This window comes from Mustela erminea, chromosome 14 (assembly GCF_009829155.1).
Source record: "Mustela erminea isolate mMusErm1 chromosome 14, mMusErm1.Pri, whole genome shotgun sequence".
NCBI lineage: Eukaryota > Metazoa > Chordata > Mammalia > Carnivora > Mustelidae > Mustela > Mustela erminea.
The window spans coordinates 37,932,289-37,949,944 of record NC_045627.1 but is presented as its reverse complement, the minus strand read 5'-3'; the positions used below and the strand labels follow the sequence as shown (position 1 = coordinate 37,949,944).

At 50.8% G+C, this 17,656-nt stretch overlaps 1 protein-coding gene across 9 annotated transcripts in view; it reads right to left on the bottom strand.

Annotated features, from left to right (window-relative positions):
* The window catches only part of CDH23 (cadherin related 23), a 397,771-nt gene that overhangs the window by 23,415 nt on the left and 356,700 nt on the right, over positions 1–17,656 (bottom strand). For 8 of the 9 annotated variants that reach the window (XM_032312921.1, XM_032312916.1, XM_032312926.1 and 5 more), the window contains 7 exons: positions 9,073–9,294; positions 8,675–8,794; positions 7,838–8,018; positions 3,028–3,161; positions 2,335–2,544; positions 1,686–1,793; positions 501–603 (listed from right to left, as the gene is read on the bottom strand). In XM_032312921.1, the coding sequence (XP_032168812.1) occupies positions 501–603; positions 1,686–1,793; positions 2,335–2,544; positions 3,028–3,161; positions 7,838–8,018; positions 8,675–8,794; positions 9,073–9,294 (1,078 nt within the window). Of the gene's footprint in view, positions 1–500; positions 604–1,685; positions 1,794–2,334; positions 2,545–3,027; positions 3,162–7,837; positions 8,019–8,674; positions 8,795–9,072; positions 9,295–16,813; positions 17,382–17,656 lie in introns of those variants that run through there. The other variant, XM_032312924.1, reaches the window with a different exon arrangement.

Genomic DNA, 17,656 nt, shown 5'->3' with positions numbered 1-17,656 from the left:
TGCTGGTGTAGGGAAGGGGCTAGGCTGGCCTCCCTGGGGCCCCTTGGCCCCTCTCCTCTGTTTATGTGTATTCCCTGAGCTTCTGAAGCCTCTAGGATGCCCTGTGCTCCTGGGGTGAGGGAACAGGGAGGGGTGAGCTTACCCCCTTCCTGGGTAGTCTTCAGGCCTTAACTGTCCCTCTTGAGGGGGTAATGGGGTGGCTTTCAGAACACTTTGGGGACCAATGACCACAGCTGTCTTTTCCAAGTAGACCTATGGCCTCTTTGGTTGGCCCCCAAGAGGTGCGGTGACCCAGGGCCCACCAGCCCCTCAAGAGCGGTGCCCCTTCCTCCCCTCCACACCCCTCTGCACCTGCTGGGTCTCTGGTCAGCCACTCGGTGAGGCTGCCTCCCCAGCCAGGCTTCAGCAGGGCCCCTATCAAGCACAAGGGAGGCCCTCAGGCATCCGGGGCCCAGGGGGCACCCCAGCAGCAGGGACTCCCGGGTGGGTCTGGCACCTACCAGCAGGAGAGTTCTCCATCACCTCCGCCTGGTAGGTGCTCTCAGTAAAGAGGGGATGGTTGTCATTCTCGTCTGCCAGAAAGATCAGCAGCAAGTCAAAATCCTGAGGGAGGCACAAGGGAGGGTTAAGTTGTAGACCATGTTCTAGCAAAATGCTCCAGTGGGGAGGAGGGCTGGAAAGCGGGGGGCCAGGGTGCAGAGGTAGAGGATTAAAAAGCCCACACTCAGGGTCCAGAGTTTGGGGTTCAAGGCCCTGCCGTGGGGCCTTGGGCAAATCATTTCCCCTATCTGGACTGTTTTCTGGTCTGGCAAATGAAAATCCTAACTCCTTTCCCAGAGGTATTGTGAAGTGAACAGGATGGACAGGACCAGCATTTAATCATGTCCCATCACCTGGTAAGAAAGGACTTCAGGCAGGAAGATGACTGCTGGTTTTTAGACTCTGTAGGCCTGCCTGATACCCCAGTCCAGGCCCAACCAAACTCTCCCCCAGTGCTGTACCTTATACCTTTCAGAAACCACAGTTGGGTTCTTGTCTTAGAACCTCTCTGTAGCCCTGGATGCTATCTCTGTTACAGAGCTGAGCAGATCCAGACCCACAGGGAGAGCTAGCAGCGGGGTGTGTGTGTGTGTGTTTGTGTGTGTGTGTGTGTCTGTCTGTGTGTCTCTAGACTTCCAGCTTCCTGACCCCCCACTCCATGCTGCTGTTTAAGGGCAAGTTCAGCAGCACAAGGTTTGTCATTGATGTCCCGCACCCGAATCCCCAGCAGCATCAGGGGCATGTTGGGGAAGAGGAGGAAGCAATGGGTGTGAGATGGGACAGGTGAGCAAGGGGGCAGTGATGGGTGGTGTGTGCCCAAGTATCAGTGGTTTGGGGACCAAAGAGGACAGCTGGTGTTGAGTGTTTGCCACATGCCAGGCACAGTGCTGATGACCGTATAGATACTGGATCCTTCTAGTCCTTTCCATCACTTTGGGGCAGGGGAGGTTCTTCATTTTGCAGAAGAGAAGGGAAATGGGATAGGAGAGAAATCCGCTTCTTGTCAAAGCCACTCATCCAATGACAGATAGAACTGGGATTTGAACCTGGCACTGGTTCCCTTGGATGCCTGTGCCTCTAACCCCCAGGCGTGCTGCCTGCCGCCTCAGCATGCAGCCCTGCTCCCCCATGTCCTCTGGCCTCACCCTCCTGGCTATGCGTGGGTTCTCCGGGTTGTCCTTCACGGAAATGGTCAGCTTATACTCCGGGATCCGCTCGCGGTCCAGTGGCCGGTTCACAGTGATGACCCCTGTCTGGGAGGCGGAGGGCTGGTGAGCTGAGCAGCGACCTGGCCCCTATTCTGGGCTCTGGTCCACAGATGCCCAACTGCTTCACCTGTAGCTCCAGGAGTAGCTGTGAATTCTCTCCCTACATTGCCACAGATACGGTCTAGAAGGCCATCATGGGCTGGCGGGGTCTTGACAGGGCAAGAGTGGTCCACCAATGGCCAGGTCTTGCTGTCTGCAAGGGGTAGGTCCTCTGAGAACCTCATGGGGCTGGAAGCGGCTAAGACTCCAAGAGGACAATGAGGACTTCCTGGTACATCTTGGTAATAAACCAAATGGAATTGAGGCTCTGGCTCCCTCACTGCACATGGCAAGGCTTGGGGGTGACAGGGACCCCAGAGGTGGCTTGGCTGCAAATCCAAGATTCCATGCTACCCAGAGACTCCCACATCCCATCACAGGACAGAGGCTCAAGGAAGAAACTGAGCCTGAAGATGCCCAGTGCCCAGAGCATAAAACCTCTAAGGCTGGGTCCTCTGCTTCAGAAGGAAATCTGGGGGTCCCCTACCGTGGCATTGATGGAGAAGGCCCGCTCTCGGTTGCCTGCAGTGATGTTGAAGGTGAGGAGTGCGTTGCACCCACTATCGGCGTCGCTGGCCAGGATGTGGGTGACGAAGCTGGAGACGGGGCTATTCTCACTGATGGTGATGTTCATGGGCAGGTTGAGCAGCACGGGGTCATTGTCATTGATGTCTAGCACCCGGATCCCCACCAGCATCTGGGGTGTGTTGGGGAAGAGGAGGAAGTGACGGGTGCGAGATGGGGCAGGCGAGCAGGGGTCAGGGTGGAGATTGCCAAAGAAAAGGTGTATGCGATCACAGAGAGAAGAAAGAGGAAGAGGAAGAGGAAGAGAAGGATAATAAAAAATGGCACAAGGATGAAAATGAGAATAAGAAGCAAGCAGAAAGGGCAAAGAGGCAGAACCAGGGCAGTGGCGGAGGGGTGGCGGGGGCAGGTCAGAGTGACAGTTGCAGAGGCCTGGCTGGCTGGGGTGGGGAGAGCTGTGAATGCCCATGGCCACCAGGCCCCAGGGAGCCCCGAGAGGCACTGGCCGGCCTGGTAGGGACTCTGCGGGTCTGGGCTGGCTGCAGGTTAGCGTGGGGCCTCTCTGGGAATGAGAGTAGGCATATAAATAGAAACCTCTATGGAGAGTTCAGGGGGCAGTGAGGGCATGCCCCTGGCATGGAGCCCCGACACTTACCGTGGAGCTGAGGGGAGGTACCCCCCTGTCGCGGGCACAGACAGTCAGGTTGTAAAAGGCAATGGTCTCCCGGTCCAGCTCCACATCCTTTCGGACCCGCAGCACCCCCTCCACAGGAGAGATCACAAACTCCCCTGGGTGTTGCCCAGGAGAGGCTGCAGTGAGCTGGGAATGGCCGGGAGCTGTGGAAAGCCCTTGGCCTCTCCCTGCTTCCTCTATCGAGCCTTACTCACTGGGGGCGGGTGGCCAGCTGGGTACGCGGCCTCCCGTGCCCCCAGCTTCGGATCCTTGGGGAGCCTGGGCAGGGTGGGAGCAAGAGGGACAGATAGCTGCTCGGGCTGCAGGTGCTCATGGGCCCGCTTAGACCTCAGTGTGCCTGAGACGCCGGTTTGGGTCCCTTCCCTGGGCCTCACGCAGGGCAGGGACTGACCCTGTGTAAGACGGTTATGTTGAAAAAAGTGGGGGCCTCTTTCTACACAAGCACACTCTCATGCTCTTGCTCAGAAACTGACTGATGGAGGTCTTGGGTACTTCGTGACGTGCAATCCCTTCCAGATACCATGTCTTGGAAAACGGGGGAGAGGGCAAAGCTTACCCCCAAGGGATGGCTTGCTGATGAGGAGGCATAGGACAGGGCAGAGCAGGAGTGACTGAGGTCAGGGAAGCCCCAGCTGCCCTCCATACAGCCCCGGTCTTGAGCCACAGCTGGCATGTCAACAGCATTTGGCCAGGCCTGGGGACCCTTCTTGGCCTCTAGTTAGACCTGACTTCTTTTCTTTTACGCTTTGGAAAGCCTTCAGCTGGCCCTCTGGCTTCAGTCTGAAAGCATCTACAGCAAGAACCTCAGATTCTCAGGCTGGCCTGGAAGGGACCCCGGAGACCATCCAGGCCCTTGTGTCCTTGGGAAAATGAATCGAGAGTCTGGAGAAGGGTGACCCCTTGTCTGAGCTCCCACAGCAAGTTCATTCTGGAGCCAGTACTCAAATCCAGGGCTCTGGGTCTCAGCCCACTGCATCCATTGGACAGTGGTCTTTCTAGAACCACCATCAGAGCAGACAGACCAGGATGGGAGGTTTGGGAGAGAAAGGTGAGGACAGGGAGTGGGTGGAGGGGAACAGATAGGAGCCCGGGTGGGTAGGAAAAGGGCAGGGAAGGTGAGTGAGGCAGGTGGGGCGGATGTGAGGAAGGGCGGGCTGCCTCTTTGCGTCCCCCTGCCCTGGAACTGGGGCCAGAGACAAATGGCACCTGGGGGAAAAGCCCAGATGGGACACTGACTTGCTTGTGGACATACAGCACGCAGGGGCACCGCAAGGGTGAAGGCCCTAATTGCCAACAATTCCCTCTGCCTGACCCTTCCTATCCTACCTCACTGCCCCTGCCCCCAGTCACTGCTGCTCTGACTCCACACGCAGCCCTTCTGCGGCCCCCCACACCCCTCACCCTCCCAGAGGCGTGGAAGCCATCTGAAGCAGGATTTCCTGAGCCTGACACTCCAAGGTCTCACAAGAACTGGGGATTCCCTTTCTTGGGGTTTCCCAGCCCTGTCTGGGCCCCTGACCATGGGTGAACAGATGGCCTCCAGCCCTTTCTCTAAAGCCAGCTACCCTCTTGAAGGAAGGAAATGGCTCTGAGAACTCAGGGGGCAGGCCTAAGGCTCTGGAGGGCCGGACCCAGGCTAGACCCCAGTGAGATCAGCTCACGGCCTGAAGATCGGGGAGAGGGAGGCAGGCGGAGGACCCAGGATGCATTATCCCCAGCAGCTTACCCCCAGGAACTCCCCAGCATTCCACTCCTTTTGGAGGTAGAGGTTAAAAACAGAGGCTTTCCATTTGCCTCTTGACTTCACTCCCACGTGCCCTTGGGCATGTGACTGAGCTTTGCCTTGATGTCCTCATATGGAAAATGGGCCAATAAAAGGGTGGCACTGGGACTGGACAAGGCCTGGTCCACCTCCTGGGTGCTGGATCCAGGGCAGGTCTTGGTATGATTAGAGGGACCCGGAAAGGAGCCCAGGCAGTCCGCCAAGGGAATTGGGGCCTTCAGGGGGGGTGAGGATGGATGAGGGGTCAGAGGAGCAGGCTGGCCTGGAAGGGCAGCTGGAGGTTCCGAGAAGGCCAAGGCTAGAGGGAGGGGCTCCCAGGGATAGAGCCTCTTTCTCGACTTGCTTGACTGCGTATATCCTCTGCAGAGCCTAGTAGGGCTTCCTGTCACCCCTGACATCTCTCCACCAACAGGAGCCCCTCCAGGCTCCAGCTGCAGGGCTGGGAGCCGGGGGTGGGGGTGGGGCCCAAACCGTGTGTCTTCACCTGTGGTGTATCACTAAGCCGGCTCTCCACGGAAAGCAGTCCTGACACATAGCATGTCAGGTTTTCAGGTTACTGCTGTGGTGTCACTGAACTTGGAGGTAGGGGGCGCTGTGGGGAGTGGACCCCGTGCCTTGTGGGAGCTGATCAGGCACAACCCTAGCCTTCCCTAGTCTACCCTGCAATGGGGCAGTGCTCTGTGATCCCGAAGTTATCTCTGGGCTCTTCCTTCCTGGGGGAAGGGGACCCCAAACTTCTCTTACTTCTCTGGGCAGTGGCAGGGGGGTGCCTCTCAGTCTCCTGGGATGCCCCACAAGACCCTAAATTCCTATGGCTGACCATGATCATGTGTCAATTTAACCGGGAGGTCTGGCTCAGGACTCCAAAAGTCCACGGCATGGAGCTGTCTGCAGTGTGCTAAGATATAGGTGTACCTCACCTGTACCCCAAAGATATACCTGTACCCCAAAGCTGGGAGCAGTGAGGGCCTCTTGCTAGGAAGGGGGTCAGCCGCCTGCCCAGCTCCCACCCCTCGGTGAAGCTTCAGCAGCCTCCCGAACAGGCGCAGGGACTCCCGGGCGACGATCAAGCCTCCGCGGTTGTGAGAATAACAGAGAAAGTCCCTCGCTCTGCTGGTTTCGGGAGAGGAAGGCATGCGGCTTGGCCAGAGAAGGGATTTTGGGGGCGTGAAACGGTGGACTGACAGAATGGAGCGACCTCCTGCAAGCTCAGGCTAGCAGGGCCTCCAAGTCTTGCTCTGGAAGTGAGTTTTAGTGCCTGGACTGCAAATACAGCCCAGGTTCTGTGTTCTATCCTGGGAGCTCTCATCTGCCTCCTTCTCTGGTGCGGACCTCTCAGCTCGTGGCTTTGTGTATCTCCATGCTGACAGCTCCCAGCAGAGACATCCCTCCCGAACCCCTAGCTTGGGCGTCTAACCCCCACCTGCCATCTCACACCTCCTCTCACCTCTCCCCCTCACCTGCTCCCACCGCAGCCTCCCCACAGGCTGACGGTCATGCCCTCTCTCTAGTTGCTCAGACCGAAACCCTGGTGTCATCTCCCACTTTCTCCACATCTAATAAGTCAGCACATCCTGTTGGTTCCACCCCTGAAATACGCGAGAGCCATCTACCTCACCGTCACCACCTTCGGTGCAACCAGCCTGATCCCAGCTACGCCATCTGTAGCCTGAGTGATTTTAACAGGCTCCTATGGTCCCTCCCGCTCCCACTCCTTGGCCTCAACGGTCTGTTCTGAGCACAGGAATCAGAGTGGCCCTGGTCACATCTAAGTCAAATTGGGTACCTCCTGTGCTTCCAGCCCTCCTATGGTTCTCAGATCACTTGGCGCCAAAGCCACGTCCTCATCATGGTCAGTAAGACCCAAGAATGTCTGGAGCGACTACCACTCTGACCTCATCCCTTCCTGCTCCTCCTCTCACTTGACTTAGCATGCTCTGGCCTCAGGGGCTTTGCACTTGCTGTTCCCTCTGTCTGGAATGGTCTTCCCCAGATGTCCACATGACCCGCTCTGCTTTCCTTGAGGTCTTTGCTCAAATGTCACCTCCCTGGACATGTCCTCCCTGAGCACCCTATTCAAAATTGCAGCTTTTGCTTGGCACACCCCATCTCCTGGCTTTATATCTCTCCATAGCCCTTAGCACCTCCCAATATACTAAGTTATCTGCTCAGTCACTTAGGTTCATCGCCTGCGTCTTCCTACTGGAACATGAGCTAAGGACAGGAATCTGTGTCCATCTTGTACCGTCCAACATCCTCAGCACCTGAATTATGACTGGCATAGGGTAGGTGCTCAATAAATACTTACTGAATGGCCCATTAAAAATCCAGATGTTTCACAAAGATTTGGATTTCTACATTTTGTCTTGAAGGTGGGAAGACCCAGCCCCTCCGGGCCTGCATGCTGACATAGCCACATCAGCAGAAGCTGAGCTTGGGTCCCATAGCCCCCACTACTCCCTACTGTCCTACCTAGACCCCTTCCCACATGTGTGTCCCCAGCCTGGCACCAGCAAGCCTTTGAGTCTGGAATTCTGACTCTACAGAAATGAGCGGAAACTAACTTGCGGAACCGCTCAGGCTAGGGCCAACCCCGTTCTTCCCAAGGATGACCACTGAAGTAGCTGTGAAGGCTATGCCTGGCAACCAGATGTACAGAAAAATCCAGGTGCTGAATGCATCTCGGGGTCCGGAAGGGTTGGGGCAAGGATATTCATCCTTCCTCTGCCCTGGGGTCTTTCCTCTGGGTATGACACTGGGGCATTTTCTACCCGATTCTCAAAGGGCGACCCTCCAAGGCTACTAGTCTCAGGTTTCAGAATGTTCTCTCATATCCCTGTGAGGAAAGGGGTGGGGAGAAGAGTATTTCCGGCATCTTATGGGTTGGAAACTGAGGCCCAGAGAGTGCACGGTCACGGCTCCTAAGTGGGGCTGGGGAGAGGGTCACGGGTTGTGCTGCCCTCCACGTCTGGCTCAGGCCCCACTCACCCAGAGGGTCTCCATCCACGATGCTGTATTCCACCTGCCCATTGGGGCCCGAGTCCTGGTCGTGGGCCAGGAAGGTCCACACGCGGGGCCCCGGCTGGCCCTCGGTGACATCAAATGGTCCCTCATAGTCTCGGGGGAAGGTGGGCACGTTGTCATTGATGTCATTCACGTTCACGAGCACCTGGGGTGGTGGACAGGCTTCACTGGGACTCCACGCTGGCTAGCCTGGAGCTGAGCCCAGTTCCCTCATCTGTAAAGTGGGTCTGATAATCCTGTCTCCTGGGGCTGATGCAAGGATTCTCTGGGATTGTGGAGGGAGGGGGGTGCCTTTTAAGCTATGCCTACAGATAAGTTATTGTCAGTGTCAAAGCCTTTTTATGGACATAATCACCATATTAGCATAATGCTCCGGACTTCTATTTACTGCCGCCCTACGGTCATTTCCCATGGTCTGCTCTGCCCACAATGATGAGCCTTCACTCTCTCCCTTTCATGGAAGAGGAAAGCGGGGCTCTGGCAGGTGAACTGACTTGCCTCGAGTCTTCGAGTAGAAGAGCAGGGAGATGAGCTTCTGTTGGTTTGACCAGAGTTGGTGCCCTTCCCATGAAGGGTGGGGTGGGGGAAGGCAGGGGTCATCATCTGTCTGACAGATGAAGAAGCTATGCAGAGAAGTTCAGTAAGCTCCTCCAAGTCACACAGCAAGTCTGGCTGAGTTGCCAAGACCCGGACAGGGCTCTCGGATTTAGGAGTTTCTCCTGGACAATCTTCCCTTTGCCCCTTCCCCGTTAGAGCTTCCTGGGCCCTGTCCTCCCCCCATGCTGTGTCCCAGCCACCCACCGTGGTGATAGAGGTGAGGCGCTGAGACAAGATCGGGCACTGGTCTGTCGCAGTGACGGTCAGAGTGTAGCGGCCATGGCTAATCTCATAGTCCAGCTCCTTGGTGGCACTGATGACACCCTGGGAGGGGAAACAGGGGCAAGCATGGATCAGTGGGTCCCCGAGGACCAGCTTCTTCATGGGGAACCCTCAGACCACCCCTGCCTGGAGGTGTGCTCTGACACCTCAGCCATGATGGGGAGCCCGTGTTGCCACCCCACCTAAGTTTGCTTCCTTCCACACCGGCTGCCTCCATACTTTCCTCCCAGACTCCATCTTTTCTCCGTTCCCACCTCCCATAACATCACATCTGCTCCGCCAGCGGAGCCTCCTCGTAAACCCCACCCTCGGCTGCTGACCGTGTGTCTGTCGATACGGAAGGTGTTGATGATGTTGCCTGCGACAATGGCGTAGCTAACTGTGCCGTTGGGCCCCTCATCCGGATCTAGTGCCTGGATGGTGATGAGGGTAGCGTTGATTGTGTCTGGGCCCTCATCCAGTACGATTTCATAGTGAGGCTGCTGGAACACTGGTGCGTTATCATTCTCATCCACGATGGTCACGTACACGTGAGTGGTGGCCTGTGAAGAAGAGTGCGGTCAGGTTCTTTGCTAAAAGAGTGGAGGGGAAACTGACTGGATATTCTCCTAGGCTGGGATCACTCGGCATGATCCAGTACAGTGAGAGAAAGAAAGAAGGACAAGGCAGGAAGCCACACGCTGGTAGAGGAGGAAATCACAGAGGTTCCTCCAAAAGCCAAGATAGGTAACTGTTTAGGTCCAAGATGGCACTGGTACCACCACAGCTTTGTCTATGTCCATGGCAGACATTAGTAATCAATCAAGGCTCTGCTGAGCTGAGATACAGCCTCATGGTCCTGGTCAGCCCAACAATTTAGTGATTAAAATTAGCATATGAGATGAACCCTAGTAACCACCCCCCACCCACAGCTTTGGTTGGGCCGGGGCCTTACTGACCTTGGGCCTCCTGCCAGATCAACAAAGGCATGAATGTGATGTACACAGCCCAACACAGTATTAAGCTTCACCCACTGTTCATGTAAATGGAAGAAATATGTATTTTTGGCATTTTTGAAAGGAAAGACATTGGGTTTGGGGCAGTTAAATGGGCAGAATTTGTTGAATCATGAAAAATAAAGCTCACAGAACATGACTTCATTGCAATAATATTTTCTGCAACATGTTCTCCTGCAATTGGCCATTTCTGGCTGATGCTTGGTCTAATCGGGCCACATGAAATATCCAGCCAGTTGGAACTCTGTGATCGGCGGCCCTCAAGAACCATAGAGAGATGACAGATGTGGCACTTTACCGGCAGAGTAAATAAATGGGAAAAGGACATGAGCCACGTGCTGGTATTCTCTGTGCCTCCTGCTGCCCCCCTTTCATTCTCTGCTTCTCCACCTGGGAGGACATCCCCTGTGCGCCAACTCATCTGGGCTCCCTTGCCATCTGGTTTCCAGATGGGTTTTACCAACAGGAGGTCCTGGTAGAAGCCAGGAGGAGGGAAGAAAGAGAGGTGGGGCATTTCTTCCACACTCCTTCCTTTCCTCCCTGCAGTTTGGTCAATGGTTGTGTTTTTCCTTCCGGATGGCCCTTCTTCCATGGCTCTAGCTCCCACCGGGGTCTTGCTACCTCATCTCCTCTTATTGTCCTTCTGGGTGTGTGGGTGGTAATGGCTTCCTGCAGTTGCTAGTCTATTGGGTGCTTCTCCAGCCCTCTGTAAATGGTCTCCATTAAACTCTCTTCATTAAACTTCTGAGTGTGCCATCTGTTTCCTGCCAGGACCTTGGCTAATATGAACCATAATTAGTGACTGATATAAGATAACAAGGTTATAATAACTGCAAAGATATCTGGGTAGAGAGAACATGACTAGACCATTGCCAAGGCCACAAAACAGAAAGGATACAAAAAGCTGGGTGTAGACAGCTTGTGCACATATTTTTCCTGGAGCTTTGGAACCCACCTTGAGTGGTTCTAGAACCACCTATGGAGGGGCAAATGGGCAGCAGACCTATAGCCAAGAAGACTTTCATTGCCCCTGGGGAGGCAATGAGTTCACTGAGCTGCAGCTGTGGATCTTGGAGGGGTGGGTGTGAGGTGGTGACTAAAGTTGTTTCCAAAGCAGGTGGCGTTGGCACCCTTGAGACGGAGCTCTGTGACCTTGAGCATATCGCATTTTCTTTAGAACCTTTTCTGTTAAAATAGAATCTGACTTGATATCTACAGTTCCTTCCAGCTCAAACATTCTGGTGTTCTGAGTCTGTTGTCATCAGTCACAGGGACTAAATCCCACCATCAGGGAGGCATTCTTCTAGGTCTTAGAATCACAGTGGATCGTTATTAAAGCAATAATCACACAGAGAAGGGAAATGCATTATTTTAACATTGCTCAAACTTTTCTACCAGAGAGGTAACTTGCACAAACTGAGGAAGAGTCTGAAGTGTCTGTCTAAAGAAGGAAATAGCTTTGAAATTTCTCATGTTATCTTTGAAAGCTCAGATAGATTTTAAGAAATGGACGGTAATACAATAATAGTAGAGGACTTTAATGCCTCACTTACATCAGTGGATATGTCATCCAGACAGAAAACCAACAAGGAAATATTGGCCATGACAACAGGTTAGACCAGATGGACTTAATATGTATATACAGGACATTTCATCCCCAAACTACGGAATACATATAATTGTTAAGTGCATATGAAACACTCTACAGGATAGATCACATGTTAGGCCACAAAATAAGTCTTAATTCAAGAAGACTGAAATCATATCAAGCATCTTTTCTGACCATGATGGTAGGAAACCAGACATCAGTTATAAAAAGAAAATTTTTTAAATCACAAATACATAAAGGCTAAACAACATGTTACTAAATAACCAATGGGTGAATGAAGAAATCCAAGAGAAAATAAATACCTTGAGATGAATGAAAATGAAAACACAACTTTCTAAAATCTGTGGGATAAAGCAAAAACTGTTCTAGGAGTAAAGATCATAGTTATACAGGTGGACCTCAAGAAATAAGAGAAAATCCCAAATAAACAATTTAACTTTATACCTAAAGGAATGAGAAAAAGAATGATCAAAGCCCAAAGTTAGTAAAGGAAGAAATAAAGATCAGAGTGGCAATAAACAAAGATTAAAAAAACAACAGCAAGGTCAATGAAACTAAAATGTAGAAACATGTAACCTTCTGAGATGGAATTATGAAGAATCAGAAAATCTGAATAGGCTGATTACAAGTAATAAAATTTAATCAGTAATTTAAAAACTCCTCCCAAAACAAAAGTCCAGCACCGACAGCTTTGCAGGTAAATTCTGCCAAATATTTAAAGAGTTAATAGTTAGCCTTCTCAAATTATTCTAAAAAGTTTAAGAGGAAAGAATGCTTCCAAACTTATTTTTTTAGGCTGGGATTGCCCTGATACCAAAACCAGGCAAAGACACCATTAAAAAAGAAAATTACAGGCCAATATCCCTGATGAACATAGATGCAAAAGTCCTCAATAATTAGCAGACTGAATTCAATGATACATTAAAAGGATCACACAACACAATCAAGCGGCATTTATTCCAGGGGGAGAGAATGGTTCAACATCCACAGAGCAATCAACCTGATACACTACGTTAACAAATTGAAGGATAAAAATCATATGATAATCTCAGTAGATGCAAAAAGAGCATTGGACAAAATTCAACATCCATTTATGATAAAAACTCTAAACAAAATTGTATAGAAGGAACATACTTCATCATAATAAAGGCCATATATGAAAAACTATAGCTAACATCATCAATGATGAAAAGCTGAAAGGATGTCCAATCCTACCACATTTATTCAATATTGGAAGTCTTAGCCACAGCAATTAGAAATAAAAGTCATCCAAGTTGAGAATGGAAGAAGTAAAACTGTTATTATTTTCAGATGATATGCTACTATACATAGAAAACCCTAATGACTCCACCAAAAAAACTATTAGAACTAACAAACAAATTCAATAAAGTCACAGGATACAAAATTGACATACATGAATTGATTGTTTCTCTGTACTAATAATAAGCTATAAGAAAGAGAAATTATGAGAACAATCCCATTTACAATTACATTAAAAAAATACCTGTGAATAACTTTAATCAAGGAAGTGAAAGACCTGTACTCTGAATTCTAAGACATTAATGAAAGGAATTGAAGATGACATACAAAATATGGAAAGATATACCATGTCCATGGATTGTAAGAATATTGTTAAAATGTCCATAATATCCAAAGGAATCTACAGATTCAATGCAATCTCTATCAAAATACCAAAGGCATTTTTCACAGTACTACAAAAAAGAATCCTAAAGTTTGTATGAAACCACAAAAGACCCCCCAATAGCTAAAGCAGTCTTGAAAAAGGTCCAAATTGGCAAGATTGGGACCCCTGATTTCAAACTGTAATACCAAGCTACAATAATCATAATAGTGTGGTACCAGCACAAAAACAGACATACAGATGAACAGAATAAAGCAGAAAGTCCAGAAAAAAACCTTAGGCATATATGGTCAATTAATCTATAATAAAGGAAGCAAGAATATACAATGGGAAGAAATTCAAAGTGGATCAAAGACTTGAATGTAAGACCTAAAACCACAAAACTCCTAGAAGAAAATAAGCAGTAAGCTCTTTGACAGCAATCATAGCAATATATTTTTTTGGCTCGCTCTCTTGAGGCAAGGGCAGCAAAGGCTAAAATAAACAAACGGGACGATAGCAAACAAAAAGCTTTTGCATGCAACTCATCAACAAAACAAAAAGACAACTACTAATGCAAGAAGGAAATTGCAAATCATACATCCAATAAGGGATTAATATCTAAAATATATAAAAACCTTACACAACTTAGCAACCAACAAATAGCCCGAATAAAAAATGTGCAAAGGGCTTGAATAGACATTTTTCTGAAAAGACATCCAGATGGCCAATAGGCACATGAAAAGATGCTCAGCATCGCTCATCATCAGGGAAAAGCAAAATCAAAACCACAATGAGATATCACCTTATACTTGTCAGTATGGCTTGTATCAAAAGGACACAAAAAATCCAAGTGTTCTGTATCAGTGGAACAGAATAGGAGTCCCAGAAATAAACCTACAATTATATGGTCAATTAGTCTTCAACAAAGCAGGAAAGAATATTCAGTGGGGAAAAGATAGTATCCTCGACAAATGATGTTGAGAAAACCAGAGAGCAACATGCAAAAGAATGAAACTGGACCACTTTTCTTACACCACACACAAAAATAAATTCAAAATGGGTGAAAGACCTAAATGTGAGACCTAAAACCATAAAAATCCTAGAAGAGAGCACAGACAATAATGTCTCTGACATCAGCTGCTGCAACATTTTTCTAGATACGTCTCCTGAGGGAAGAAAAATGAAACCAAAAATAAACTATTGGGACTACATCAAAAGAAAAAGCTTCTGTACAGGGAAGGAAACAATTAACAAGACTAAAAGGCAACCTATAGGATGGAAGAAGATATTTGCAAATGATGTATCCAATAAAGGGTTAGTATCAAAAATACATATAGAACTTAAACAATTCAACACTCCCAAAACAAATAATCCGATTAAAAAATGGCAGAAGGGGTGCCTGGGTGGCTCAGTGGGTTAAGCCTCTGCCTTTGGCTCAGGTAGTGCTCTCAGGGTCCTGGGATTGAGCCCCACATGAGGCTCTCTGCTGAGCAGAGAGCCTGCTTCCCCCCACCCCCACCCCCCGCCTGCCTCTCTGCCTGTTTGTGATACCTCTCTCTCTGTCAAATAAATAAAATAAAATCTTTAATAAAAATGGGCAGAAGTGAACAGACATTTCTCCAAAGAAGACATCTAGATAGCTAAATAAGACACATGGAGAGATGCTCGATATCACTCATCATCAGGGAAATGCAAATCAAAATCACAGTGAGATACCAGCTCACACCTGTCAGAGTGGCTAAAATCACACACACACACACTCACACACACACACACACGAAACAAATGTTGGTGAGGATGTGGAGAAAATGGAACCATTGTGCATTGTTGGTGGGAATGCAAACTGTGGAAAGTAGTATGGAGGTTCCCCAAAGAGTTAAAAATAGAACTACCTTATGATCCAGTAATCACACTACTGGGTAGTTTTACCCCCAAAATGCAGAAAAACTAGTTCCAAGGGATACGTGCACCCAGACGTTTATGGCAGCGTTGTTTACAGTAGCCAAATTACGAAAGCAGCCCCAGTGTCCACTGACAGATGAACGGATAAAGACGATGTGGTGTGTATATACAACGGAATATGACTCATATAACTCTTGCCATTGTGAACACATGGGTGGATCTAGAGAGTTATCATGCTAAGTGAAATAAGTCAGATAAAGAAGGAAAAATGCCGTGTGACCTATTTACATGTAAAATGAAAAACACAAACGAACAATCCAAACAAAATGAAACAGAAACGGACTTCTAGATATAGGAACAAACTGCTGGTTTCCAGAGTCGGGAGGGGTGGGGGGCTGGTAAAATAGGTAAAGGGGATTAAGGGGTGTAAACTTCCACTTACAAAATAAATCAGCCAGGGGGATGAGACATACAGCATAGGATAGGGGCTGGAGGCAATGATAGTACAATAATGTTGTACACTGATAGACGGTGACTAGTCTTATCACGGGGAGCACTTCACAGTGTATAAAATACCGAGGTGCTGGGATATCCGCTCAAGACTAGTAGAATATTGTATGTGAATTATATGTCCATAGGGGCGGATTCCTCAAGTGTGGGAGAAAAGATGACCATCTAGGAAGACCCTTGTGTTCATTTCATGGCTCCTCATGGTCCTGGGTGCAGCCGTGGGTGCTCATCAGCCACCAGGAGCCCCGCGTGGAGTCCTCCTGAGACCGCTGAGATGCCAGGAGAGCCTAAGAGTGCCATCTTGCAGGGAAGGGGTTTCCTTCCAGCCTCACAGATGGGGGTCGTGGTGCTGGGCTGTCCCACTTCCCCAAACCCCCAGAAGTAAGTCTCACCATCACACAGGTTGCAGGGGCTGGGAGAAGGAGCCTCACAGAGCATCTTCTCTCTGTGACTGGGCCTCAGCATGGGACGGAAAGGGGGGTCTGACTTCCTGTGGGCTCTGGATTGAGGAGGAAGTCAGTGCCCCAAAGGCCCTCTCAGCTAAGTCCTTCCTGCCCTGGCCCTGAAGAAACCGTGTTTGAGGTTTCTGGACCATGCCTACACTTTGGGCAATGCCTCTGTGTCTCTCTCTGAGGCAAACCCAGGAGGGTCTAGCGGGCAGCGTGGCAGGGAGGAAGGAAGTGGAGGGAGCACAGCCAGGTCCCCTCAGGCGCTCTGGCCACTGCAGGAGGGGATGGCTAGGCAGTGGCTTCCCTCCTGATGACCCCATGCTCTCTTTATGAGGGCCTGGGGCCGCAGGAGTCTGGTTTCAAGGGTGGTCTAGGTGAGGGTGGGTGTTGTAGGGTCTCACCTTTCAGTGACCCCCACCTCACCTCTGTCAGAGGCTGCCCAGGGATGGGAGAGGGCCCAGGATCCTCTGGGCGGAAGAGCTCACACTCTGCCAGAAGAAAAGCCCCTGGGCTGTTTTCCAAAGTGGGGTCACAAGGTCAGGATCATGATGAAGGACCCAGTTATGTCCTGACAGTCTCTGGCCCATCTCAGGGGGACTGGGTCCGGGTCAACATCATCTTGTAATAAAAGTACGACACCCACCTTTCCTCTGTACGGGCTTCCCGGTCCCAGAGTGAGGACTGAGAGCGTCCAGAGTTTCTGACTAGGATGAAGTCACCCATGGCGCACCCAGAATTCCTGGCTTCCTCTCACTTTCTCCACCCTGATTCCCAACCCAGATGGACTCTGGCTGTCCTCTGTCCTTCAGCCTGGGGTCATGTCAACTCAAGACCTCCAGTGGGCCAGCAAAGCCCCTGGAAGCTTCAGCAAGGCTGGGGTCAATGGTACAATGGCTGTGCCCCTACTTCCCCTGACCCCTGGCCCTAGCCACTGCCACCCCCACTCCATTTAGGAAGCCACTTCTCACTTACCAGTTTGTCCATTCAGATAAAAGCGCACAACATCTTCTCTGTGCCCACTTTTGTGCCAGGGATTCAGAAACCTCAGGCAGAGGCTCTGGTCCCCCAGAGGTCACAGTCTAGCTCAGGTGGGCAGGTATGCCCAGGTGCAGGTCAGCTGGTTGGCAACTTGAGTGAGAAAGCAGAAGAGAGTGTGAACAGCGAGGCCTGGAGAAGCTGGGGAAGCTCAGGACCCTTGGTGAAGGGGAAGGACTCGAGTTGAGCCCTGAGGGAGGGGGGAGGTGGGAGACGTCATCAGCGGCAACAGTGCTGGATGGGGGTGCATGAGTAGACGACTGGGGAGGGGTGCATGACTGTCCTGTGGACACCCAGGGCACAGGGACCTAGAGAGGGTGCAAAGTGGAGTGGTGCTGGAGCCTAGCTGGGGAGGGGCCCTAAGGATTTCCTATGGGATATCTACCAGATGCATACACGCATGCGTCTGTAGGGATGGGCCACCCCTGGTGTGTATCCCTGCAACTGTGCCCCGTGTGTGTGTGTGTGTGTGTGCGCGCGCGCGCATGCGTGTGCACACACAGGTGCACACACAAGGGTTTTTCAGGTTCTGAGATCTACTGTCAAGAGGGCTCCAACCTGCCTGGCCCTTTACAAAAGTTAGATTTCATTCATTCACTCACTCATTCCACCGCCGGGAGTGCCTCCTACCTACCAGGCCCTGCTCTGGGCTGGAGGATGTTGGGGACAGGGGCTTGCCCCCAGACAACTCAAAGGCCGGTGGTGCAGACACAACCTACGGTGCTTGTGTAGCCGCTAAGTTAGAAGCCCTTCAGGCGGCAGGGCTGTACTAATCCTCTC